Below are 26,944 nucleotides of genomic sequence, written 5' to 3'. Positions count from 1 at the left end.
ATGGCAGAACATCATAAGTAAAGTTTTCTATATAGTGAGACAATAGGAAGAAGTGTTCTAAGGAGGAAGATCAGTAATTGCCCCCTCCCCTTTTCTGGTTATTCCTGTTACTATCATGGAAGAGGATAGATAGTATAAGGGTATGTAGTCCTTCCAGACAGTAGGGTCTTGATGAGGCACAGTGCGATTGAACTGGACAAGTAGAAATATCTGGAGCTGTTAGGTAGTTATTCTTTGACTCTAGTTTATTGTCTCAAAGATGTTTAAATTTTAATTTCTGCCTCTTTCTTTAGACAGATCTGGCATTGTTTTCTCATTTATTAAGTTGGAGAAATAGTCCTCTCTATGCAGAATTGGTTTTCATCTATATGTAGAATTAACTTCCTTATATTCTAATATAACTTAAGGTATGAAAACTAGATACACAAGATATTAAGAAAATAATGCATGAAGATTAATTAGGAAAATAGTTCCTTAAAATATTGGTGGTCAGAGTAAAATCTATATAAATCTTAAACAGTTACATTGTGGTAAGATATAAAATAAATAGTAGTTGAAAATTGATTAGATTAAGTACCTGAGATTCCTCAATTTAAACCATGCCTATCTTTTAAAATGGACGTTTCTCTCCCTTGTTAGTTTGCTAGGCATCACACTTCTCAACATGTTGAATACTTGTTATCAACATCGCCCAACTTAGCCTTGGCTCAAGCCTTGCTCCTCTTACCGATAGGCGTCCCCACTCCATAGCCTTTGGAGTCTATGAGGCCCCCGATCTGAGTGAGGTTGCAGTTCCTCTGCGTCACATACTCAATGCTGGTGGACTCCATCAGCAGTGCGTAGTCGGTGGTGAGCACCCTTTGGATCCCCTCGTCACTGTTTTTAACCAGTGCGCTCTGCTGTCTACTGCTCATGAAAGCCCACATTTTCTCATAGGTGGAGATCTTTGATTTCTGCAGAGAGAACAAAAGGACACCCACCAGCAGAAGAGGGCTGAAAAAAATATGGCCTAAGGCTGTTTACTATCCTAGTGGGTCAAATAATAAAGGCGGAACGCTTTGTACGTAGGAAACTTGAGGGATGATGGACATTGGGACTTCAGTCTTACAGGTTGTCAAGAAGAGATTATTCAGTAACAAAGAGAACCTGGATATATTTAGATGGATATGGAAGAAAAGATGATGGTGGATGAAAATCATGGCTCGAGGTTTTCTTCTTGATTTTTGGTTAGGAAAAAAAAAAAGAACACGAACTTTAGTAATAATGCTTGTCCGATGAACAGTTGACATTGGGAACAGGACTTCACAGTCCCCTGGGCCAAGCTGAGGTTGTCTCCCTTCAGACCACTAGTCATTGGCTTTACTTCCCATCAGTCACTGGACACCAGTCACTTTCCTGTTTCCCAGTATGGAGGTTCCAGGGGCCAGCCAGCACTACTGTGCTAGGGATAGCCTGGGATATGACACTTGTATCTTCTGCTTATTTGTGAAACGCACCCATGGCTAAATTTTCCACAAAATGAAGCATGTAAATGCTCTTTTCTAGTTGGTATTCAAACCAGAAGCCTCTCCTTACTTTTCATGTATATAATTTCTCACCACAATCATTTTTTTTTTTTAGATAACAAGGGCTGCATATTTCATTTGAAACTGTTCTATGATTTTCATGTCTTTTATTCAGCGCTTTGGTAGAGTCAATAATAGACTATATGATATATTATATGTGCAGCTATACATAGACACAATTACCTCATTATCTTCTTTTCTTTGTTAAAACATACTGCCTGCATTTCCATATTGCTTAGATATGAATTTCCATTCTTTTGAATATCTATGATTAGGCATTTTACATTTTTACTCTGTAATTTCCATAATGTTTCAAGTTTTTGCCCTGAATTCATCTTCATTTGCATCAGTACACCCTCCCATTTATTTCAATGATCAATGCCATCATGGGAATTACTGATGTTTTCAAGCTAAACCTGGTTATGATACATGTAGACTCCTTGGCAAGGCCAAGGAATATCATCTTAAGGGTACAGAGGAGCTTACCCTCTGTACAGGATTAGGGGCTGCAGACACGGAATGAATACCTCTGGAATCAGCTCTAGAGGCTCAAATTCATGCTCAAATGTTCCCGACTTACTTGATGCTTAGTCTGTGTAAGACCTGGGTTAACAGAATGGGCCTTCTGACTTGGGGAGGTGGGGGACAGATGGCTTTAGTTTGGATTGTTAGGCATTTAAAGAGCCCCATGAGGAAGATCTTATGAGACAGATAACAGTTCAATACTCATACCTTGTACAAAGTGATGATTTATAGGATCCATTCTATCATGATGAAGCTCCTGAGACTAACTTAGAGGATCTGCAAATCGGAGCTAATGTTTCCACAATAAAGGTGTATCCTGGGTACCAAGGCTGCTGTTCATCTATTGTATGGTTTCAGCCTTAAAGAGTCTGATACTACTACATTCTTATGAAGAGAAGAGCTACTTATACAGAAGCAGGGAGGTCACTCTGTCTTCCCTGCAGCAAATGTGTGTCTGGGAAAATGATTCCTTTATCAGGAAACTACCTTAAGGGGAAATGGTTTTCTTTGAAGCATGCAATATTAAAGTTCTCAGAGACGTTAGAGACACATTCACTTAAACCATCACTTCTAGAGATGAGAAACTTTTGGTACAGACTGTTTGAAGACTTCAGAAAAAGATGGTGAAAGTTAACAGCAGAACAAATTCTAGACCCCAGGAACCCCAATATTTCATTCAATGTTCCTTCCACTTATCCATTTTGACTTGGGTGAGGTAGACGTGTATATTGCCAAAGTTTTTTGGCAATGACTTTAATCTTATTTAATTTGCATGTGAAAACATAGCATTTATTAAAGTACCATCATCCTCCACAGAACTTTGACTAGTTGGCTTTATGTTGGTCCAGCATAGATACCAGCTTCCAAAGAAAAAGTTCATAGACTATTTATTATAGTTAGAAAAGTGGGATGTTGCTTTGTAGAAGTAAGAGACATAAAATAACGGTCATTGAAGAAAAGGCCATCTAAAGACTGCCCCACCTAGGGATCCATCCCATCTGTGGACAGTAAACCCAGACACTATTGCTGATGCCAAGAAGTGCTTGCTGACAGGAGCCTGGTATAATTGTCCCCTGAGAGGTTCGGCCACAGCCTTACCAATACAGATGTGGATGCATGTAGCCGACCATAGGACTGAGAGTGGGGACCCCAAGGGGACCCCAATGGGAGAGTTAGGGGAAGTACTGAAAGAGTTAATGGCTTTGCAACCCTATAGGAAGAACAACAATACCAACCAACCAGACCTCTCCCCTGCCCCAGAGCTCCCAGGAACTAAACCACCAACCAAAGAGTACACGTTGAGGGACACAATGGCTGCATATGGGTCATATGTAGCAGAGGATGGCCTTATCTGGCTTCAATGGGAGGGGAGCCCCTTAGTCCTGTGGAGGCTCGATGCCTCAGCATAGGGGAATGCTAGGGCGGTGAGGGGGCAGTATGTGGGTGGGTGTGGGAGTAGCCTCATTAGAGTAGGGGGGAGGGAGGGAGGGTTAGGGAGTTTGTGGAGATTGGGAAGGCGGATAACATTTGAAATGTAAATAAATAAAATAAACAATAAAAGATAATAGTAAACAAATAAATCGAAAAGAAGTTGTGGCCATTTTATCCATAGTAAATGATAGAGGCCTTTGAGTCACAGTCTCTGGGAGACGCTGGATTTTCCACCACAGGATATGTATGGAGAGAAATTTTTGCTGCGAGGTTTCACTTGAGGATTCTTCAAGCCCATTGCTTTGCTTTATAGATCAGGCCCTCTATAGAACAGGTCTTAGGAGAAGTGACAAACAGAAGTCCCTAGAGGAGCCACTAAACCAAAGGTATCTGTCTTGAGTATCCCCTAGTTCTACCCACTGTAATGCTGTGCTCAGTAAAGTTTTTTCTTTTGTCAGGCCCTAAAGTAGCATTTTTCAGAGTGAATTTGGAGTATGCTCTCTAATAGATAATTTTATTAGTTTTCAAGATGAAAACCTTAGCACGTCTTCAAATTATAAGTATGCTTTGCCAAAATTAATGTAAATGCTGGAAGACCAAACCAAGTGTTTAAATGTCAGCTTTCCCTTTTCAGATCGTCTTTAGCCTGAGTCAGCCTTCTAAATCACTCTAGCTAATGCGGAATACTGAACCCTGGGAGCAGTGGTTGCCTCTCATTTCACCTGTCAAAAGCCAATTAGAACACTTGGGTCCAATTAGGACACAGGCTCAGATGAATTCCTTAGGCTAGTTTAACCTGATTATACATCTGTCTTCATGCCGATAAACACAGCTGACAGGTGATAAGCATTTCTTATTGGTTAGAGGGCAGGGTCACTGTGACAATGCTCATGATTACGGATTTCTTACTTTCCACCTTGTGATGTGTGCAGGCTGAGTACTTGCTGGGCAGTGACTTACAGTGTGTATGTAGGCTGTAGGCAGTTACAAACCACTGAGAGTTGTGATAACAATGAGCACAGACAAATGTTTACGGTGTAACACGCCTTGTTCTGAGAATGGCACGTGTACTCATTCCTTTAATGAGAAAGGTACCATTAAGATCTCAGCCGTACAGATGAGGAAATAGAACACCTCACTGAAAAGTGGTAAAGCTAGGGTCTCATTAGTGCTCTTTTTCCAGAGTCTAGGTTCTTCATCGAAGGAAATTTAATTTTTTGTTCAAACACTCATAACCAGGTGACCTAACTCATCTTTCAAAGAAGTTGCTCAAGTGTTTTTAAGCAGCTGTCTGCTGTGGGAGAGATGTCGCAGATCTTGCACTTAGCCTATTACACACAGAGTATTAATGACGTTCAATAGGTTCTATTCGTTTAGACAAAAATTCAGTATTTCAAGATATGTAGCTATGGAACCTGGAAGACCACGTGGGAATAAGTTGCACGTTGTCTTGCCTTTCATGGCATTTCGTTTTCTCTACAGTTCTGTTTTTGGGGTCTTCGGGGCAGGATGTAAGGGTGGACAGAGCTCAGTAGTGCAATACGATTCTAAGATTGATAGAGCCAACACTTTCTAGAAACATCTTTCCAATGTTTCTTTTCTATTGAGATAAGCATTGCTTATCACAGCATTTCCCCCAACCGAGTTATTGTGCATCCCAGGGAGAATATATGATCCCATTACTCAGTAGAATCAATATATGTGAAATCTTGTTTCAGGCCACAGCATTTGAAGGTCTTTATGTATAGATCCATTCTTACACTTTTTTTCCCACCTATTTTCATAAGCCTACACATATTCACATTAGGGATGTGTTACTGAGGTTTTCTCTTTGGCATTGTGTCAAAAGTGACCTTATCCGTGTGCTGTGTGCCATACAGAGCACATCAATTATCGAAATAATTCTATATTAAGTCTTTCCTGTAGACGATTGAGAAATCCTAATCTTAAAAGAGTACCTCTAGAAATAAGAAAAAAGAAAAGATTTTGACAATGCAGAATTCAAGTCTAAGAAGCCAACACACAGAGGAGAATGCCTGACTGAAAGACAACTATTTAATTTAATACAGTGAAGTTTCATGAAAGGGCAATTTCTCACACCACGGCAAAATGTGATTTCATTTAACAATCATCGTTTGAAGCAAGGCCATTACAAAACATCATCTGTGGCGGTGTGGGGGCTCTGCCTTTCCAGATAAGATCATTGTGTCAGATCGTACTCTTACCTTGAATCAATAGAAAAGTTATGACGTTTGAGTCTCTGAGCTTGACAATTTCACCGGTTCCCTTTAGGGAATTCTCCCAGTGAGACTTATATATCTCTGCTCAAATCTGCCTCATGTTTTTCTCCTGTCTACAGTTAAAGATCGCTCCATTACAGGCAACATACCAGACTTTTTAAAAGGTTAAGTTAAATTGAGCTTATGGATAGTTCCTTGCAGACAAATACATTTTTATCCTTGGACTCTAATAGTAAAGGAACCCACATTTTCAGAAAAGAAGATTTTATGGGAAGAATGCCCTCCTATGTAGAAAAGTTTGAGGGCTTTCTCTCCACTTTCGTTCCCTGCTGGTTTTGTCTGAACTCTGTCTCCCTGTGATAGCTTCAGTTCCACAGGTGCTGGGCTCAGTGACTTCCTTAAAGCAACTTCCGCTTTGCTGCTAGCACTAACCACTCCCTGCAAAGAGATTATAGAGGTTACCAGTCCTAATTCCCACCGCTGGTTCAAAGTCCCCAGACCGTGGAAGCCAGAAATGACAAGTCGGTGATGATTTTTTTTTAAACCCATTTTATCCATGTCATTTCAAGCAGAATGTAGATCTAATCTCTGTAATCCCCTGACTTGAGTCTGGGAGGATGGCGACTTGTTACAGGGCAAGATTCTACAGAGAAGTGCTTCTTACATGACTATTTCTTAGCCCAATTTGACCCACAGGAGTTCTTATGATCATCTCACTGCCTGTCTCTGGGATGAGAGCTGGACAGTGTTTAACAGGGCGTACCTGGCTTGTGTGGTTACTGTACTTCATATCTCCGAGCTTTGCAGGAGGTTTTAAACTCCCCCCACCCCGGCTACCTTCTACCCTGCAAGTGTCTCCCCTAGGTGCTGACATTTTGGAGACACTGGAAAAAATACTGAGCTGGGTTAAATTGAGCTGCCTTGAAGAATTCTAAGGATCAGCCTCTCCTGTCTGCTGCTCACCAGTCAAGTGGGAAACGTCTGTAATACAGTGAATGTGCTCAGGAAAGGTTTAAAAACAAAACAAAGCAAAACAACAACAACAACAACCGGACTTTCTGCCTGGCAAGGCCACTGGATGCTTTTCAGATCTTGGGTCCTGGTACTGTCTTGGGATTTATCAGAAGGCAAACGATCTAGACATTACTGAGCAAAGAGGTTGATCAGAGGCCAGAGCGGGCTAGGCATTTAGGTCTACAGAGAGTGAAGCCGTGAGAAATTGATGCTAATGGTGATAGCTTTTAAATTGCTTACCATTTGCTAAGGAATTGGGTGAGCATATTCCCTCCATTAAGTCCTATAACCCTGAAAATCATCTCATGGCTTAGATGTTAGCTTCAATTTACAGGCAGGGAAGGGAAGGTATGGAGAATTGAAGGGACCTGTCAAGGTCTACATAATTAATTAGCGAGAGTCTCGATTGAATCCAGGCTAAATGGCTCCAGATGCTGCATATCTGTGTTTCCCTGGAGACTTTAATATATATCCTAGCATTTGATGATTTGATAGTAGTAGGTTTCCTGAGATGACCTATGGCATTCCTCATGTGTGAAACCTACATTAAAACCAGTACCCCCCTGGGATGGGAGTTCACAGACAGCATCTGTAAATAATTGTTTCGGGCCTCACCCATCTCCTTATATTTCTGTATAAGGAGTATTTTTTTTTTGTGGGGGGTGACTTACTATATTGTCATTGTGACACTAAAGTTAGGTCCATTCCTTTTAATAAGGGAATTAATAGAGTTGCAACAAGGTGAACGGACAGCTTTGTGAATTGGCATCATTTCTAGTTTCCATGAGAGATGGAGAAATAATGACTTTTCTGGAAGGAAAGGTGTAATCAGATGTCACAGCCATCGCGTCTACTTCTCTTTGCTAGAAAGTGCAGAAACAGGTCAGGTGGGTGTAGGGAAGTTATAGCCAAGCTGCAAACCTTAACCTGTGCACTGACTGATCTTTGATTCTGCCTCCTGTGGTGTTGGTAGTGGCTCTAGGATGTCAGAATTGCAGAAGAGCCCTACCTGTTTATAGTCTCGCAGTGATTAAAAGGGACAAGCCATCTACTAGCAGAACAGAGGGAAAACAGCGTCATAGTTAACTCTGGGTTGCTAACCAGCTCATTTTGTCCCAAGTCCTAACAAAAATGTCTGCTGAAAGTCTCTGCTGAGTCTGTTGAATTACTGAATTGTGAATTTTCTGACTGATAAACTTGTCTATAAATAATTAAAGTCTTGACAAGGAGAACACAGTAGTCTCCTGACACCTAATTTTCTAAACAAACTGAACAGTACCAGGACAGCTGGTGAAGTCCTTGGCCTTTCCCTAACCATGGTTTGCTAATTGTCCTTGTAATGAATGTCACACTTTGATCAAATAGACTATTATATGATCCCTGGTGATTAAAACTTTAAGACTCAGAGTGCCCGTGAACTTCGGAAAATATAGAGTGTAATAAATATCATTAGTTCTCTGACCTTGGCCAAACAAGTACAGTTATTTTTCTTATGGTCAGTGTCCCTAGAATTTCAGGATGTCTGTATAAAGTTTTCTGAAACTTTGTGTATCATAAGCTATGTTTCAATCTTTGTCATTCTGTCTTTCTATTTGTCTGTCTTTGTCTCTCCGTCTCTCATATGAATAGTTTTTGAAGACCAATGTGTTTCCACATACAAATGACTTAAGTGTAGAAGGCTTCCAAATCTAAGACATGAGTCTCCATGACCTAGTTTTCCCTTTAATGTCAGCAGGGGGCTTACAAGATGACTCTGATATTGGAACACTTATTGCTCATCCAGAGAACCTGTTAAGTTCCTGGCACCAATACTGAGCAACTCACAACTTCCTGTAACTTTAGTTCCAGAGGATCTTATGCCCATATTTTGCTTCTACGGATACTTACATGTATGTGTACACACACACACACACACACACACACACACAAACTCACACACACTTACACACACATATATTCACACATACACACACATACACACACATACACTCACATTCACACACACACACATACACTCACATTCACATACACACACACATACACTCATGCACACACATGTACACACACTACATATGTACATCTTATACATCTTTTTCTTTACTTGAAAGTTTTAAATTTGTATTTATTTACATTTCAAATGTTATCCCCTTTCCCAATTTCCCCTCCACAAACCCTCTATCCCCTCCCCTTGCCTCTATGAGGGTGCTCACCCACCTGCCCACCCACTCTGCCTCAGCACCCTAGCATTCCCCTACCCTGGGTCATCAACCCTCCACAGGACCAAGGGGCTCCCCTCCCAGTAATGCCTGATTAGGCAATCCTCTGCTACATATCCAGCTGACCCCAATACAGATGAGGATGCTTGCAGTCAAACATCAGAGTGAGCACGGGGACCCCAATGGAGAAGTTAGGGCAAGGACTGAATGAGCTGATGGAGTTTGCAACCCCAGAGGAAGAACAACAATATAAACCAACCAGACCCCCCAGAGCTCCCAGGGACTAAACCACCAACCGAAGAGTACACATGTGGGGACCTATGACTCGAGCTAAATATAAACATCTTTAAAAAGTCAGCTAATTTGCTTTTAACTGGAATCCAGGTCACAGAATAGGGGAACTCTTTGGGCCTATTTTAGGAAGATAAATTTTGTTGATTAAAAAGAAAATGAGAATTGAATGTAGGTTTTCTAGAATATAAGGTATCATGCTGTTTGTAAGAATGTCAAAGTCTAGGAGAAAATGCCAATGGGTTCTGATTTAAATGTTTGCAAGCAATTTTCAGCCTCACTTTGGAGACAACACTTTAGGAAAAACATCCCTTGAGAGCAGTAGCACAGTAGCACCCCTTGGCGGTAACACCGAGGGGACGGCTATCCTTATTAAGTTGTGGGAAGTTATTTTACTTTAAACTGCTGTTGCGGATGTAGAGTCATTCGTGCTTAGTAAGATGGCTCAGAGGGTAGAGGTACTACAACCAATTCTGATAATCTTCCTTCCATCCCTGGATCGATGTGGATACATGTCAAAGCAGAGAACCAAGTCCTGTAAGTTGTTCTTTGACTTACACAAGCTCCACAACACACACACACACACACACACACACACACACACACACACACACACACACACACACACGAAATGTAAAACACTTAAAAACAAAACCACCTTGCTCTAGCCTGAGGAGTAAATGTGAGGGACCGGCACCTTTTGTTTGGTTGTGGATTTTGGTAGCAGCCCTGGCCCCTACAACTGCCAATTCTTTAGTTCTGGAATGATCTGAACCCGACTTGGAAATGAAGGAACAGGTTACTACAAGGCTGTGCTGGGAAAAGACTTTCACTGTCCGGCGATTCGACATGAAATGTCTTTTTCACAACTGAGTAGTCTTTTTGTTTCTGCTCCAGCCACCAGCTGGAATGTGCTAGGTTAGACCAAATCCTAGCACTCAGGATGGCTTCTCGCTTTTGCTTAAGTCTGTGGCTCTCAGCCTTCCTAATGCAGTGACCCACAACCATAAAGTTATTTTTATGTGCTACCGTTATGAATTGCAATGCAAATATCGGACATGCACGATGTCCGAATGGGTTGTTTGCATGTGATGTTGCAAGGCGTTCAGATCCTGGGACTTTTGTCTTCATTCACAAAGCAAAGTGCCACACCCTATGGTTGCTAAACCTGTTGGGGTCTATTGGAATTTGTTTTATGGAAGTCATAATAATTGAGATTTGATAATCAAAGTGCCAAGGCTTACTCCAAAGCAAGGCAGAAATCACTTTCACTACTGTTACTCACTAATTAAAAAGACCTAGACAGTGAAATGGACTTGGTCATAAAACTCAACCCACTTTAACACCATTCTCCTTTGGTGCTCATAAAGCATTTATAGCTTCTGGATAGGTCCAGACACAGCTAGCTCCACGGGAAGTTTTTGATTTTAATGCTACAATTTATAGTTTTAAAAACAACATATGTTCGTGTTTTTTGTTTGATTTTCTGGCACATGCTTCTATCTTAGCAGTACTAAACAGAAAATATGATGTTATTTTAAGTCCTTATTTTTTCAAAAGCATGATTAGATTTTATTCAGGGAGTACAGCTATTCAGAAATAAAGGCCAGAGACAGGGAAGTGGGGTGGGCTGTGTAAGACGCTACAGAGACGGATGACCTGAGTTCAATCTCTGAGACCCACAAGACGGAGGAAACCAACTCCCACAAATATTCTCCAACTGTCAGGCATTTGCCATGCTGTGTGGATGCAGTCACAGGCACCATAATAACTACATGTAAGTTATTTAAGGTCAGAGGGAATACTACATTGTAGATCTGAGTGTACTAAATTGGCAATCGGTCTGACTGTGGTGGCCCATGTCTTTAATTCTAATATTTGAGAGGTAATGGTAGGAGGATCATGACTCTAAGGCTGAGTTTGAGGCCAACTGAGCTACACTCAGCTACACACTGAGTTTGAGGCTGCATTAAATCCTGTTTCAGAAAACAAAAGCAAACAAGTAAACAGGCAAATAAAAAAATTAGGAATCAGAAGAAGGTCTTTGTGGTGAGAACATAGTTCCTTCATAGCTCCTTATAATGGGATTAAAGCATTAGAAACTCATGCCTTTAGAAACATTGCCCAGTATCTTTTCTCTAGTTGAAGAGGCTTCTATTTTCCCCACCATCATCCCGGCCTGAGACAAACACTAAGAGGTCTTTGCAAGGTTCTTACCTTGAAGAAGGTCATCGTCGAGCCATCTCTGACTGCCCCATATTCTATCTTGGTTTGTTTGGCCAGATCGTCTGCGGAATCGATGGGGGATTCCATTCTTTCTACTGTCAAGAAGGCAGCCAGGTTGGCCGTGTAGGATGAAATGATGATTAGGGTGAAAAACCACCATATTCCTCCAACTATTCTGGTCGATAGAGCCTTGGGCATCAGCTCTGATCCTGTGACAGCATTATCAGAGTGAGGGTGTTAAACTGAGTCAGCAAGAGAAGGAGACTTACGCTGGTCATCATGCTAAGGGGAAGAGACTCTTCGAAGACTATCTTGTATGAGGATGAAATGAATGTGTTTTCTAGAAATGGAACAAAATCCAAGTGATCCCTTCTTTAAGTCTTTAATTATTACCTCTGCTTATAATGCAAGTAGTTAAAGTTGATGGCTGAAAATGGCGGAAAGTTTAGCCCCAAGATAGACTGTCTAAAATGTATTTAGTTGCTTAAATGTGAAGAGTTTACTCTAAGAATTCTGACCTTATTACTGCCTAATGCATTATTTAGAGGGAAATAAGATAGTCTATGTATTTATATAAAAATGAAAAGCTTTGAAATGGTAACTTATTTTTTATTTAAGGTTAAATAGTGTGAGAAACTTACAAAAGGTTATAGATCACTTCAGTTATAAGATGCAACTTAAAAAATGATTGAGGATTTTCAGATTTTATATATATATATAGTTTTTTCCTCTAGTTTATAGTCTTTTTTGGCTGAAATAGAGTATGTTCTTCAAAAGACATTTTTGGTCCTTCAGTAAAGATCTCATTCAAAAACTGGCTGTTTTCCCAGGTGGTGAGATGTGTCTGGTTGATATCCTTAACTAACATTCGGGTCACTGTTGTTTGTAAAAAGAAGCATGGAGATATTTAATATGTTTTGAAAAAGAAAAGTTTTTTCCCAAAAGAGGTTCAAACTTTCTGAAAAGAGTCTAGGTCCACTTTGAGCTGTGGCTACCTACATCAGTCAAGTTGAAAGGGAGCAGAAGCACAAGTGACTTCACTTCAGTTGGGTTCATTCACGGACCCATTTGCCTGAAATCAACTCTTGGTGATGTGCTTAGTATCACTGCCGTGAACCTGAAATCACAGCAGAGTCTGTATGCCCAGTTAGAGGGGGAGAGCACAGCCACCACTGACTCCCAGAGATCTGAAAGGTTTCAGTACATCACATGTACGGTTTTGAGGATTCTTTCTTTACACTAACTGGGTGTTTTGAAATTGCATAGGTACTAATGGTGCGAGATGGGAAGAAAAATTGGAATTTCCTAGTCTGCAAATGAGTGAGGTTATTCTCAGGTTTAATCGACAAGGCAGACACTCATGAAATCAGTACCAACTCAAAGCTGGAGATAAGCAGATGTAAGTTGGCAGAGTATCTGGGATTTGGATTCAGAAATATTCTTTTAATACTCTTGTGTCTCTGTGCTTGGCTCCCTTTGACGAGATAAATGGTTTGACTGTGGTTTGCACTGTCTTCTTTTGTTTGTTTGAATTTTGGTGTATATCATCGTAACAAATTTGTAACCATTTCCATTATATTGCCCCCAAGGATTTAGCAGAATAATCCTTTGCTGCTGTTTTTTATCTTGTGGTTTAAACAGGATTTCTATGCCTATGGGTGCGTGGGCTTAAAGCCCAAGGTTGCCTTCTATCTTGGTGCTTAATTGATCTAGCAGCCTTGTGGCAATGTGATATTATTTTAGGTTTTTAGTTAGCTGCCATTAAAATACCATTTATTTTATAAAATAGCCATGGGAGATAAATATCACATTAAAGATACATTTTTTTTCTTGCCTTATAGGTAGAGATTTTTATTTTGCTGTTGGTTCATCCTTGTGTTTTTTTTATTGCATTTATGAAAATCTAGCTTTCAACTTCTCAGAATACACACCTAATTACGTATTGTATGGCAGTGGAAATGGACTTACAGATGAATATCCATTTGACATGCAAACATAAATTTGTATTTTTGAACTTTAAAATAAGTATTTATAATCTTAGAAAAAATTCATGAAAATTTAGGGTAATATGTAGCAACCTAATGAAACTGTGTATTAAGCTTTCGCTGGATGACATTAATGAGATTTATCAATGTTGTTTTGTAAAAAAAAAAAACTTTAAAAATCTCAGGCAATTCAGGGAGTTTCTTAATTAATTAATTAGTTCTTAATGCTATCTGAATTATTTCAAAATGGCCTCCCTCAAAAAGAGATGATTTGTGCATGTTCAGTATCCTAGAGGATGACATCATGGGAACGGTAATTGTGTAGAGTTAAACACCGCTGGAAATACTCAGGATGAGATAATACTTGCTGAAGTCCCTTTAGTGCCTTTTATGGCAGACATGACAGCCAATCCTGATCCAGACTTTGCTCAGGCTCTGTAGAAAAGAGAAAGTCTGATCATCACATTAAAACAGAAATGCAGCAAAGTGGTTTCCAATTTAATAAAATGACAGGCTCCTGCACATGGGGGAGAGCACAACAGAGGGTATCTACCTGGTCCAATGCCATGTACCAAGGGCAGATGCACTAACAGTCATAAATGCTGTACTTGGGAATGCTTGTTGCACCTGACAAATGTTAGTCAACTTCTTCCATACAAGCCGAGTCTGGCTGGGGCTGACTGTCATGTATCCAAGGTATGGTAACTAACGGACACTGCATCCCACAGTTTGCTGTGGATGCTGGTAAACTCCAAAAATATGTGAGTAGTGATTCAAAGGCGGACACTGGGGATGTGACATTAGGCACAAAACTGCATAGGCCTGCAGCATGGTCAGTGAAGCCTGTGGTTTGTTTAATCATTCAATTGCTGAAGAGGGCAAGTTGTAGGGATGGGAGGCGGCCTCCTTTATTCTGAGAATAATTGCTCATGTAATAAGTACCCTGAAGAATTAAATGTGCTGGGAAATCAAGGCACAGCCTCTAACAGGATGTCTTGCAGGATTCATAGCTCTGTCGTATGCTTCAAGTTCAATGCAAGTGGTTTCTACTAAATCTGGTTGTGTCTACACCCATGGAATGATCTCCACACCACTATGCACAATTATAAGAGAATGTATTAATTTCCTAAATTGTGAGGTATTTCTATACCAAAGACCAACATATATATTCATGCTCCCTCTTTGTTTCTCTTCGTTTCCTCTCTCTCTGCTTGTTGAATTCACATACTGTAAACATTTCAGATGATATTATAACAACCTAATCCAAAATGTCAGGTGGACTTCCAAGTCACAAGCATGGTTAATGTATATCCCAGTTGGGTTTTCTCTTGCCAGTTTATTGTCAAATGGGAAGATATTCCAAACACAACGGCATCTGTGACTTATGACTGTCTTAAATGGATGTGTTTAATCTTGGAACTATTTGGCAGACCATATGCTTGAAATCAAAGCTAAAGAAAAACCCAAAATACAAGATTCCAAAGGTTAAAAAAAACTTCTCCCTCCTCTACAACAAAAACAAAAATCTCTGAAATCATAGAGCAAGGTAAAATGTATTACATTTCTTTGGTTTCAGTTTTATGTCTCCAACCCCTACAGTTTACTGTTGCTATGGTTACCAGTTTGAAGGGGATTGTGTAAAAAGTTATTGGGCAGCTAAGATGAATTTCAGGAGGGTTTGTCTGAGTGGCAATTAGGGGGAAGTTCTAGATCCTGTTATCACCCGGAGGAATCCAAGTGAATTCAAACGTCCAAGGATTTCAATTCCATTCCAAGTAAACCTTTGGCTTGCGAAGTTATGGCTAAGAAGGGAAAGTTGGGCATGTCCGTCTATGGAAATGCCTTTATTCAACAAAAGTCTAATGTTTTGTGATGGATAACCTACACTGATAACTTGACAAGACTTAGAGTCACCTAGGAGACACATCGCTTGACATGTTTATGAAGATGTTTGTAGGAAGGTTTGTCTGAAGAGGCTAGACCCTGAGTGTAAGCAGCACCACTCTATAGGCTGAGGTTGCAGATAATAGTAGTAGTAGTAATAATAATAATAATAATAATAATAATAATAATAAAAAACTAGGGCACAGCATTCATTGGTCTATTTGTTGACTGAAGATACAATATGACAGTTGCCCCAGGCTCCTGTTGCCATGTGTTTCGCCCCTGATCTGCCTATGCTCTTAATTATAAGTCACTACAACCCTTTATTCCCTACATTGCCTCTATTCAGTTATTTGATTGCATCAGCGAGAGAATAAGTAATATAGGTTCCTTATTCTTCACCACTTGGAGGAAAATTTATGTTCATTGCTTGAAAGAATCACTCTTTTTAGGTCCTTAGCAAGGAAGTCCGGTTTAGACTATTTCTGTCCTTGTCTAGAGAGCGGAGTAGAAAGTCCATTGCTACGATTGTATATCCCTGCGTGTTTCTTTCTACCATCTAGCTTCAAGGTGGAGTTTACCAGCGTGAAAGCCTGACAGCAGACTGTGGGATGCAAGTGATAAAACGGGCAACCGGTGTACCTTGCTGCATGAGAGCTCCAACTCCAAACCAGAAACTATTTAGCAAAGTGAAATTGTTTTCCACCACGTCTGAGTCGGGGTTGCATGGGTGGGGGTTATACCACTCGTAGGGTGTGAACCTGCGATAGTTAACAGAAACAATTTTATAAGCATCAGATACACGCACGGAGTAGAGCAAACCCCCCTGAGCAATGCAGAAACCCGACGATGGAGCAGGAGCAATAGGAGTGAAAACCTTGTATAGCCACTTCCGGCTCTGGTGGACTGAATGCAAAAGTTCCTGGGCCGGTGTTTGCCATCAGCTTTCCGCTTCCGGATCGAACCTGTTGGCAGCTAGGATCACACTCCTCTAACCCATGTCTATCGAACTCTTCTGTTTTCATTTATTTCTGTTCTACTGAGCAACTGAATAACCATAAAGAAAGGATTTCTCACCCCAAGATTTCACTACAGCAAGGGGCAACAAGAGCAGCATGGAACGCATAGGGGTTACACAGTTAAACTATTATGCTGCTGATACTTCACAAATGATACAGGAATAATAGAACCAAAATCAAAACCAAGCTGAACCAAGAGAAGGACTGGATTTGGGGGCCATATATCTCTTATTTCAAGGATACTATATAGAAATGTAAGCCTTAATCCTTTAAAGAAAAGACAAAGTTTAAATTTGGAAGAATCATAGTCCAGGTGTGTGTGTGTGTGTGTGTGTGTGTGTGTGTGTGTGTGTGTGTGTGTGTATATATATATATATATATATATATATATATATGCATTAACTCCAAGGCTTAGAGTAGGAAATTAGAAATTCATGTTTTCCTTTTAATTTATTTTTAATTGAATTGTTTTCTAAATTATGCCCTGCAGTCTTGTAAATAATCACCAACTCTGGTTAGGTGTGAAATGTTTTCTATGACATTATTATCGCTCTACCTGCAAGGGGCCATGGGTAATAAGTTTCTGGAAATACAATGAATCATCGAGGAAATCAACACAAAGAACCTTTGATTTGATTTCTTTGCCCTCAGTTTACCTCTTTGTAAAATGGGGAAATTTAGATATTTAGAAGTAGCATTTTAAAACGATAATTTAAGGAACGGATTACAATTTTAGTCCTTTCTGTTTTTCTAGGTATCAGTCTGACCGTTGTAATCCAGTTGAGGCACCAGCTCTAGGGGTATTTTAGAGAGCTACCCTAGTAAAGTGTATGGTGTGTGTGTGTGTGTGTGTGTGTGTGTGTGTGTGTGTGTCATATTTTTTAACATTGCCAGATGTTCATCAAATTAATCTGTAATAATTTAAAATGCAGTGATTCATAGCACTGGAAGCTTTGCCATTTGCTGCTGGGTCTTTTTAAGGCAAAAAGGATTGTTAGTGCAATGTTAAAATACCATAACATCAATGAGAACATACGGATGCTCTCCAAGCCATAAGGCTTCAGCAATAAACAATAGCAGGTTGCGGATGCATCAGGAAGAACTGGGCTTAAGGGGAATATATTATGTACAGCGAGAAGCCGGACACGCTGTGAATCATGTACAAGGAACTGGGAAGATGGTTTCTCTTAATGAAAAATGCTCTCTAAAGCCCTGGACATCTTCTGCAAAGTGTGCAGTGTCTTCCCATGGAGTCTTAGGGGCATTAGGATAACAGCCTGGTCATTTATCCCACCATAATATCATCCAACTCTTTCCTGTGGCTTCTCTCAAGCTGCATGGCACACCACACAGGTTGCTGTGAGCTTATGAACATAGCTTTAATTGACGGTGCCATGCCAATGCATTTTAATTACTGTTGTAAGAGTATAATTAAGTTTTGAATTTACACACTCTCATAACTATAGTAGTTTGCTGAGCTGAAAGGACGAATACCGGTATTAATGAACCTAATAATTGAAACAGCATGCAGAATAAAGATGCTGTTACTTAAACAATATCATCATCACTGGTACAGTAACTTTAAAATATTAATTGCAATAAATTAGGAGGATTATGCATTCAAGAATACGGGCTTTTCAAATAGACCATAAAGCCTGGAAACCACCAGTCCCCGATACCCTGTTGTTTACTCATTAAATATACTCTGATCTGTGAGCACATGTCCTTGAAATGCTGCTGTCAGTGTTCCCTCCATGTTCTACACTTTAATACTTGTGAGCAATTAATTGGCTTTCTGTAGAGCAAAGGAAAACAGTCTAAATGTCAGCACACATCTCAGCTCTTAAGGAAGTTGCTGGTTCTTTGTCTCCAGGATTCAGAATGACCAGGGAAACATGTGAACTGAGGAATATTAAATGATGAGAGGCTATGCTGTAAGACACTGGCTTTTGGTGTAATAGAAACACACACTTGTTGTATAGGGTGCAGATACTTCCCTTTGAGGATCCTAAATCCTGCTTAATATAGCCCAGTGACACAGTACAGCATGTCAGCACCAGGAGGTCAAGGGAAAGACCAATATACGGTCTGCAGGAATGGCCATCTAAAAATCACTATCCCAGATGACCCTCAATAGGTCAGTACTTAGTGTCAGGACCACGAGAAAGGGACAAGTGTGTTTAGAACCTATGTGAAAACTTGTGTAGATAGTGGTGTTTTTTTTCATGGTCATTGTGATGCTGACCATAATTCTAGCATCCCAAGATGCTGCAGCAAGAGGATTGCTTCTAGTTTGAGGCTACTCTGTCTCCACAGGAAGTTAAAGGACAGCCTGGGTTGCATAGAAAGACCTTCCTTGTTTCAAAAGAAAACATTTTAACAAGATGCACCATAATGACTCTAGAGGATTTATACATGCAAACTTCTCACTTTAGGTTAGGGTTCAGATAAAGCAAATTTTACAATAAACGAAAAGTTGCAAAATATTCCTCACTGCAAACTTTTCTAATTGAGGGGATTGTCTATTTCTCATTGTTGACAGACACTGGTTGCTTTGAAGATAGAAAGACCAGTTGATTTCGATGGGGCGAGATCTGCTTGAAATTGTCATCAACCATTGGCTTTGTTACCTTAGAATCTGCTGTCAAGGGATCCTTCTTTCTCCTGGCTTTTATCTTTTGCTGAATGCCAACTTTAAAAGCTTCATGTTAGGAAGAGAAATGCAAGTCACCAATGGAAGCAAGCCCTGTATGTGGAAGTTTGGCCCGGTTCAGCCTTATGTTTACCAGAAACCCAATTCCTTGGAACTAAATATTTTTAGAATCGACTGCCAAACCAAAGCACTAACAGTCACATTAGTCATGCTTCACTGTCATTTTCTATGGTTTTCCTTATTTTGTTCCATTGATGTTTTATAACTTTGTAGATTTTATTCAGTTCAACAAATGACTTTTAGGGATTTATTTAGTGAGGGTGTTAGCTTAAATGCTGGATTGGGCTGTGTTTTTTCACTTTAAGAAAACGCAAAAGGATATTCTTCACAACACAAATCTGAAAGCTTCTTTAGATCAAAGAGTGATTATGACATTAGCTGATTTTCATTTCTTTGTTACCGGGTTTGAGGGCAAGCCACTGGGATAGCAACTAAAACTGCGTTGCATCTCACCTTATTGGTGCAGAGAGACCTACTTTATGGTCTCAAATTATGAAGATGGGAAGGAAAGGAGAATAAGCATCTGCTTAACTGGCTGGGGCTGTTTGATTTTGAGCTTGCACTTAGTGGTGCTACAATGTAGGATGAGGATAGAATCAAAGGTGTAGGTGATACGGTATTGAGTCTCAAATGCAGACTGGGGGTCACCAAGAGCTTATGAGAAAGTGGACAAGACTAAGTGTGGGAATATTCTGAATGTCCCACTTCCTGACATATCCTGATGACAAATATAAGGAGAGCAAAAGTCACAGTTGTGAGGCAGTGCAATAGGGTCCCCTCAGTCTGTGTGCTTGTGAGGGCTTCTGAACTAGCTCACATACTGTAACCTTCCGATAACTTTGGCCAATTTTGCTAGAGTAAGCAACGGACGTTTCCACTAACATTACCTTGCTTGATTCATTTATGAGCATTAATGTTTGAAGAAACCCTGGACTCAGGATTTGAAAACTCACATTTTTATCGCCCTCTGTCTTTTTCATTGCTTCGTTAGGGGTAGAAAAATGGGACAAGTCAACCCATTGTAGCCTGTTCCTCATGAGAGGGTACTTCATTACTTTATGGCTCTCCCAGGTCAATATAACTTCACCTGGAAACTGTGAAAAATCTCCAAAGGTCAATAATTAGAAAATTATTTTCAAGGATTTTTTTAAAATTATCTTGAACATGGTCCTTGACTGCGACATGACTGAAAAAAATTTGAAGTTGATAATGTGTGTACATGTGTGTGCATGTGCATGTGTGTAAAGAGAATTTTGACCACTATTTCAGAAAACAAAATTCGAGACTTGGCAATAGCACATATTACAATATGTTGAGAACACTCAGACTTTAGTCCCTTTGAAAGCTTAAATAGCCACACTCAGAGGTCACTTATTCCACTGGACTCTGCCTTGTAGATCTTCTGCATGTTTCCTGCTTGGGTATTTTCCCAAGCATTCTTTGTAATTCTGCTGGGGAGAAGTTACCAGGTATTAATCAAAACTGGACAATGGACAATGGACAAAGAGCTACCACGAAGAGATATTTCCCTTATAAATCCCTGGAGAGAAGACAAAAACTGATTAGGGGAAAAAATTACCAACTTTTGTTGAAAGGTGAAAAAGATTGAAAACACGAACATGACATAAAGAAGTAATTTTTTTTCAAACATACTTTATCTGAAGCTATCAAAGGTTTTAAGAGGAATAGAAAAATAAAATAGTCATTTCAAATTCAGTATCAAAGGCATTTAGATATATGTTCTACTGAGGAAAGTAAAAGGCTCTGGAAGACTTGTATAAAGTATAATGGTTTCATATAAAGGACAGAGTTTAATCTTGAGAGATAAAGCTTAGATTGAAACACTTCCAGAGTATCATGAAGCTTTTATAATGGCCAGAGGAGGATGTAGCTAAGTGGTGGAGGGCTTGCTAAGCACACATGGGGCCCTACACTCCATCTCCAGAATAGAAGCAACACAGTAATCAGCCAGTCAATCAGTCAATCAGCCAATCATCAATCAATTAAACTTCCACAATGTAATTTCTTTTCAGTGTTACTTCCTCAGTTTTCTTATTTACCTTCTAATGATTTTAAAGGAGAACCTCACAGAAATTTGAAAGTGTTTTCCTTGATCCTTAAGGGCCTCGGCATCTTTCTTTCCATGTTTTTTTTTTATTGCTGTGGTGATTCCCAGCTACCTTGTTTTTCTGTTTGGCTTATTCAATTATTCCTGAACAAAATATCTTAAAACAATTTCATTATTAGTTTAGTAACATTTTAGCTATCCAGTTGAACCATTGCTTTTTTTGTCCTCTATTCCACGGAAAAATGGGACAAATAGTAATCTCATGTGAACTGAAGTATGGGAAAAGTTAAATTACTGAAAAGGACTGTCTTCTTCCTTTAAAAATGTATCTTTATGGATAATTAGCTGTCAATGCATGTAACAGCTTTCTATAGAAACACAGAGAAAAAGCAACAATGAACAAAAATAAAATTGCACTTCCAAACTGTGAATTTTGACACCTGTGACTGCCAGACCACTGTCATGAAGTCAGTATTCCCAAACTTACCTTGCAATCACAAACAGTACACAACTGACTCCTAGGCAGGCGAGAAGCACGTACATCCAAATGTCCGGAGATAGGGGGTTGAGGAAGGAGAAGACACCCGGGTTGGTTCCATTGGGCTTCCGGTAAAGGATGCTAATGCCCAGGGTCATGAAGGGCTTGGAGAAGTCAATGACTTTCTCCCGTACGTATGTGATGGTGAGAGGGGCCACTGCGAGGTCAGCTCTCTGTAAAAGCAAGTGCCAATGGTCAGCTGCAAGTGACTAGCCTTCTCCTGAGCATCTCTACTTCCTAATCTCAACTACAAGGGCGTTTTGTGCATAAAGTGTCTAGCATGAGCTAATTTTATTTATAATATAGTATTTATTATCAAAGAGAAATGAGAAAGTATGGAAGGGTGGGGGTGAGGGTCCATGTAATGTGCATACTCATCCCCACAGAATCCACACACTGAGATTGTGCACACAAGAGAAAGAGAGAGAGAGAGAGAGAGAGAGAGAGAGAGAGAGAGAGAGAGAGAAGAGGAGAGGAGAGGAGAGGAGAGGAGAGGAGAAGAGAGAGAGGAGAAGAGAGAGAGGAGAAGAGAGGAGAAGAGAAGAGAAGAGAAGAGGCGAGAGAGGATTGTCATTCATAAACTAAAATTACCAGATAATGTCTTTACCAAGGGCATGTTAGAGAAGAGAGGAAGGAAAAGTTTGGTCTAATATAAGGTGACAAGGTGAGATTTTTCTCTGAGTCCCAAAGTCCCAGGTCCTAGAATTCTTGATTTAATTGGAAACCTCTCAGGCTTACTCATTGGCATAAAGGGTGAATGTATAAATTTTAACCCTCAACTTTTATTTTTATCCACCCTTCCAAATCGGGCAAACTTTCTATCTAGGTTATTTTATTTTTCCTTTAAGAAATGTGTGTGTTTCTAAAAACCATGAAATACAAAAAAAACCTTTCTTCTGAAACGGAATTAACTCTCTTTTCCTCCTTTTACTTCTGCCCTTAGAACATTTTTTTCAAACGGTCAGATGTGTCGCTGCTTACGTGGTCGATGAGTTCTTTCACCATCCCATTCCATTCCCCTTTGTCATTCTGCGCTCCGTATTTGCCGTCAGGAACCAGTTTAACATCGTAAAGAAAACCCAGGATATTGGACAGTTCTTTCAGCAGATCCAGGCAATATCCTTCAAACCTGTCGTTTCCATACAGGGGCTTATCGGATTTCCTGTACATCACGTAGGGCTCTTCCTAAGTGAAACAAACCAGGTGTGGAAGATCCGTTATCATGAAAAGGAATGTGTTCTGTCAGTGCCGGAAGACGTGTCACATTGGAAGGTGAGTTTTAGGAGTGGAAAGTATGGAAGTCAGTTGCTTACATTCCCGTTTCTGCTAAACTTGTTACAGAAAGCACTGTTACAAACGCCATCCTATATTTTTCTTTCTTTCCTGCCTTTTTAGATGGCAGCTTTTTCTTTCACTGTGGTGGTAGGAGAGAGGATTAGTGGATAGTGTGACAGAGACATAATTATGTTCGAATTTTGAATCTGAGGAGATAGAAAATCTCAGCAGACACTTGGGTCCCACATCCTCCTTCAGGTGTGACCGTGCCTGGGTTTCCTGTGTAGGAGTCCACATGCCTTAGGCTTTGGTTTATGGCTGTCTATTTATAAAGGAGAAATGAAGACCAGCACATAGAAGTCTTTCATTTTCCAAACATCATGTATGCTAAACATTCTGATTTTTCTCCTTCCTTGGGAAATGTAATTTGCATTTCAGAAGAAGTTCTTATTTTAATTAACATTTATATTAACATTTCACACAGGATTTTTCAAGAAATCTTTAAAGGTTTATTTTTTCTTCATTAATTTATTTGTGTATTTGCTTTACCTGATGATTTCAGTCCCCACCCCCTTCTCTCCTCCCTGTTCTATTCTTAACTTTGTCAATTACAGTCTTACTTTCTCTGCATACTGCTTGCCTGTTTCCAGGGTTTCGGTCTTTTATCAGTCTTATAGTCTTATATGAAATCACCTTGGGCCTCAAATATGATACTTCCCTAGACGCTTACATATAAACCCTATCTTATGAGTAATGGCTGCCTTCCTACCACACATCTGTAAACTTACTAATTCTCCCTTGAGTTAGTTTTGTTTTATACCGTTATAATAATTACTTTACTGATGTGGTGCCCTGTGTATGGAGGCTCCTCCTCTAGGAAAGTGACAGTTGGCTCAAGCCAATGCAATAGAAAGTTACTGCCCAGAGTGGCATGTGCCTGTTTAATCCTAGCATGGGAGGCAGAGGCAGGTTTGAAGCCAGCCTGGTCTAGCTAGGGGAGTTCTAGGGCAGCCAGGTCTACACAATGAATTTTGTCAAAAACAAAAAGTAAAACAAGACACTTCTCCCTCCAAAACCCGTTTCCATAAGGTGGTTGCAGCAAAAGTGACAGCCAGAAGGAAGCACGAATAAAAATCAGGTTTACTTTAGGTGAGTAAGTTTAACAAGGCAACTTCAAAGAAAAACAGGTGAGCATCACAAAGCCCTAAAACGCAGAGTTCACAGTGGATTGGGCCTACTTAGTTCCCATGGGAAAAGAAAGGAAGAGAGAGAGAGGCCAGCTAGCACTCAGTGGCTACCTGGAAATAAGATCAGGATTGCAATGGGGTCAGTTGATACAAGAGTTCTTTCTAGAGGTATGAGCCAATGGAGAGGAGCCAATGGGAGTAAGAATGGAAACAGTGTTCAGGGACCTGTTATACCTGGACCCTAGGAAGATCCAGGATAGAGACAAAGAGGAGATGGGAGTGTCACCACAGTCCCATGAAGCTGGAACGTAGGTGTATGGCAATAGACAGTGCAGGAAATGAGCTTATGGAAAGACATGGACAAAACCATTGATGGACATACAGGGGTCACAGGAAACAACCTCACTTGCTTCCCCCCTGAATCCCCTTCCCTGGTCTTTTTCTAAAGTCAAACCAACCAGCAGTTCAGCAGGCAGGGGACAAAAGTAGCCATGGATGGGCTGAGCAAGGGAAGAATGGAGCTGAGAGTCTAGAAAGACGAAGAGTCTGTGGAGAGGTTTCAAGCGCTCACATTCCACTCCTTTAAGCACGTACGGATGAATGCTTTTAGCATATGTATTTTAAAATATAGACATATGCAGGGAGCCTTGCCAGCCTGGAAAAGACAGAGGAAGGATCGTTTTAGGTCTGTGGGAGTGTGGATAAAAGGCCGGAACTTCACAGCTTACCAGAATAGTGGTGACAATGAGCGTGCGGTTAGCCAGCGAGTCCGTGATATTGTTGGACCTGTCTCTGTTGCCATCCGTCATGTTCAGCCCACTGTTGGAGTTCCAAATCCCAATCTGCACAGAACACAGGACGTCAGAGGCTGCCTGCTGCCTGCAACAGCATTTAGGTTAAACAGAGGGCCCACTATACCAGGAATGGGACCAACGCTTACACCCTGGGACACGAGTGCCTCACAGTGGAGACTACTTGATAAAGGAGTGATACCATAGAATGATGGGGGTGTAGAAGCTTAAATCTGAGCTATTTAAGATAGGTGCAGGAGGCATTTTGTTTTTTAGTTAATCAATCGGTTTATATAATAATATTATAATAATAAAATTATCATCATCATCATATCATCATTATTATTTTGAGACAGGGTTTCTCTGTGAAGCTCTGGCCAGAACTGGCTTTGAAGACCAGGCTGGCCTTGAACTCAGAGACCTACCAGCCTCAACCTCCCAAGTTCTGGGGTTAAAGCTGCCACCACAATAGCTTGAAATGTTTCCTTTCAATTATTAAGCTCATTGCTGTTTTTAAAAGTTAATTTTTTGGAGTAAGTGATTATGAGATTTTCCCTCTGTAGTGTATTTGTCGAGCACCTATGTCCTTGTGTCAAGTACAGCTGTGAACATTGGGGGACACAATACACAGCAGCAGACAAACACTTCTACCCTCATTACATTCTGATGGCATCAAACATCATGTGACTAGAGTCAACACCAGTTCCTTCAGAATGTGATTGCTGGGATGGGAAGGGAAGGGTGGGTGTTGGAGGGACTTGGAATTGGAAAAAGGAAGGCACATGGGATAAACTACATGGATGAAGGCTTGGCAAAGTTCAGGACCCATCCTTACTGAGGAACGGATACTGAGAAGGGGTCCCTCTTATGCACCCCAGTAGGACCCAGTATGTACCTCTGCCTAAACACCCTATGTCTTTCATAATTATTACTTGCTTATCTGTCTTTTGTGTACTCTTATCATTGATTCTTCCAGTAAAGAGCTTTTATGATTCATTGAATATATGTATATATGTATGTGTATGTGTGTGTATGTATGTATGTATATGTGTATGTATGTATGTATGTATATGTGTGTGTATGTATATATGTATATCGGAGAGTCAGTGGTGATTGTTGGTATTCAATAGACTCTATTACCCTTAAAAAAGATGGTCTTCAATTCTTCCAGTGGCCTGGTCACTGCTAATGTGATTGGCCCTATTAAATACACATTGATCATTCCTGATGCCCCAAATCAAACTTGTCCAGAATCACCTGACCTTAGTAGATGTGTCAGAGTCAAAACAGAGGTGAGGAGTAACAATGTTTAAGACATTTTCCAGCTAACTGTGTAAGGTGTGTGGAATTTTGCATGCCTACATGACATGTAAGCAGAGACGATTTTGGGAGAGATAAGGAACCATTGGGAGAGGAGAACAAGACAGTGAGAGTTGGGAACACAGTATACTTGTATATATGTATGAAACTGTCACAATGAGACCCATTGTTTTGTATGCCACATCAAAGAATTAATACAAAATTAAATTTAAACGGCCAATTCTTTAACCAGCATACACAATATAATTGAATGTCTAGTTAGACTCGAGTCCGTCCTTAGAGATCTTACTTCGCAAATGAAAATATCTCAAAGTTAAAAACGAAATCAAGACTCTTCTGTTCTCAAGAAATTCTGCTAAGGGATACTAAACCCATACATGGATTTGCTTAGCATCTGAGAAGACCCAGTAAAGAGCTTGGAAAATTGAGCTACTTGGCCCAGCCCTGTACTCACTCACTGCCACACTCTGGATAAGGGATGTGTTTCAAAGTCAGACAGAAATAGGCAGGCAGCGGCCGTGTGACGTTAAGCAGGGATTACCTGTCCTGAATTTCCTCTCTATAGACTATAGGGATGCTGAGAAGATCAAAGGAGATGGCAGATGCAGAAGTGCTTGTGTGTGTTAAGAGATGCACGAATAATCATGCAAGACATG

The 26,944-nt window shown here is 40.3% G+C and overlaps 1 protein-coding gene across 6 annotated transcripts in view; it reads right to left on the bottom strand.

Annotated features, from left to right (window-relative positions):
* Grik1 (glutamate ionotropic receptor kainate type subunit 1) overlaps nt 1-26,944 on the bottom strand; it is a 383,311-nt gene that overhangs the window by 25,489 nt on the left and 330,878 nt on the right. For all 6 annotated transcript variants that reach the window (XM_032900471.1, XM_032900473.1, XM_032900472.1 and 3 more), the window contains 6 exons: nt 24,906-25,019; nt 22,697-22,900; nt 21,665-21,888; nt 16,020-16,138; nt 11,500-11,717; nt 728-953 (listed from right to left, as the gene is read on the bottom strand). In XM_032900471.1, the coding sequence (XP_032756362.1) occupies nt 728-953; nt 11,500-11,717; nt 16,020-16,138; nt 21,665-21,888; nt 22,697-22,900; nt 24,906-25,019 (1,105 nt within the window). The remainder of the gene's footprint in view (nt 1-727; nt 954-11,499; nt 11,718-16,019; nt 16,139-21,664; nt 21,889-22,696; nt 22,901-24,905; nt 25,020-26,944) is intronic.

Source organism: Rattus rattus, chromosome 4 (assembly GCF_011064425.1).
Source record: "Rattus rattus isolate New Zealand chromosome 4, Rrattus_CSIRO_v1, whole genome shotgun sequence".
Lineage (NCBI taxonomy): Eukaryota > Metazoa > Chordata > Mammalia > Rodentia > Muridae > Rattus > Rattus rattus.
Note: the sequence above shows the minus strand (reverse complement) of the source record. Positions and strands in the feature narration are given on the sequence as shown.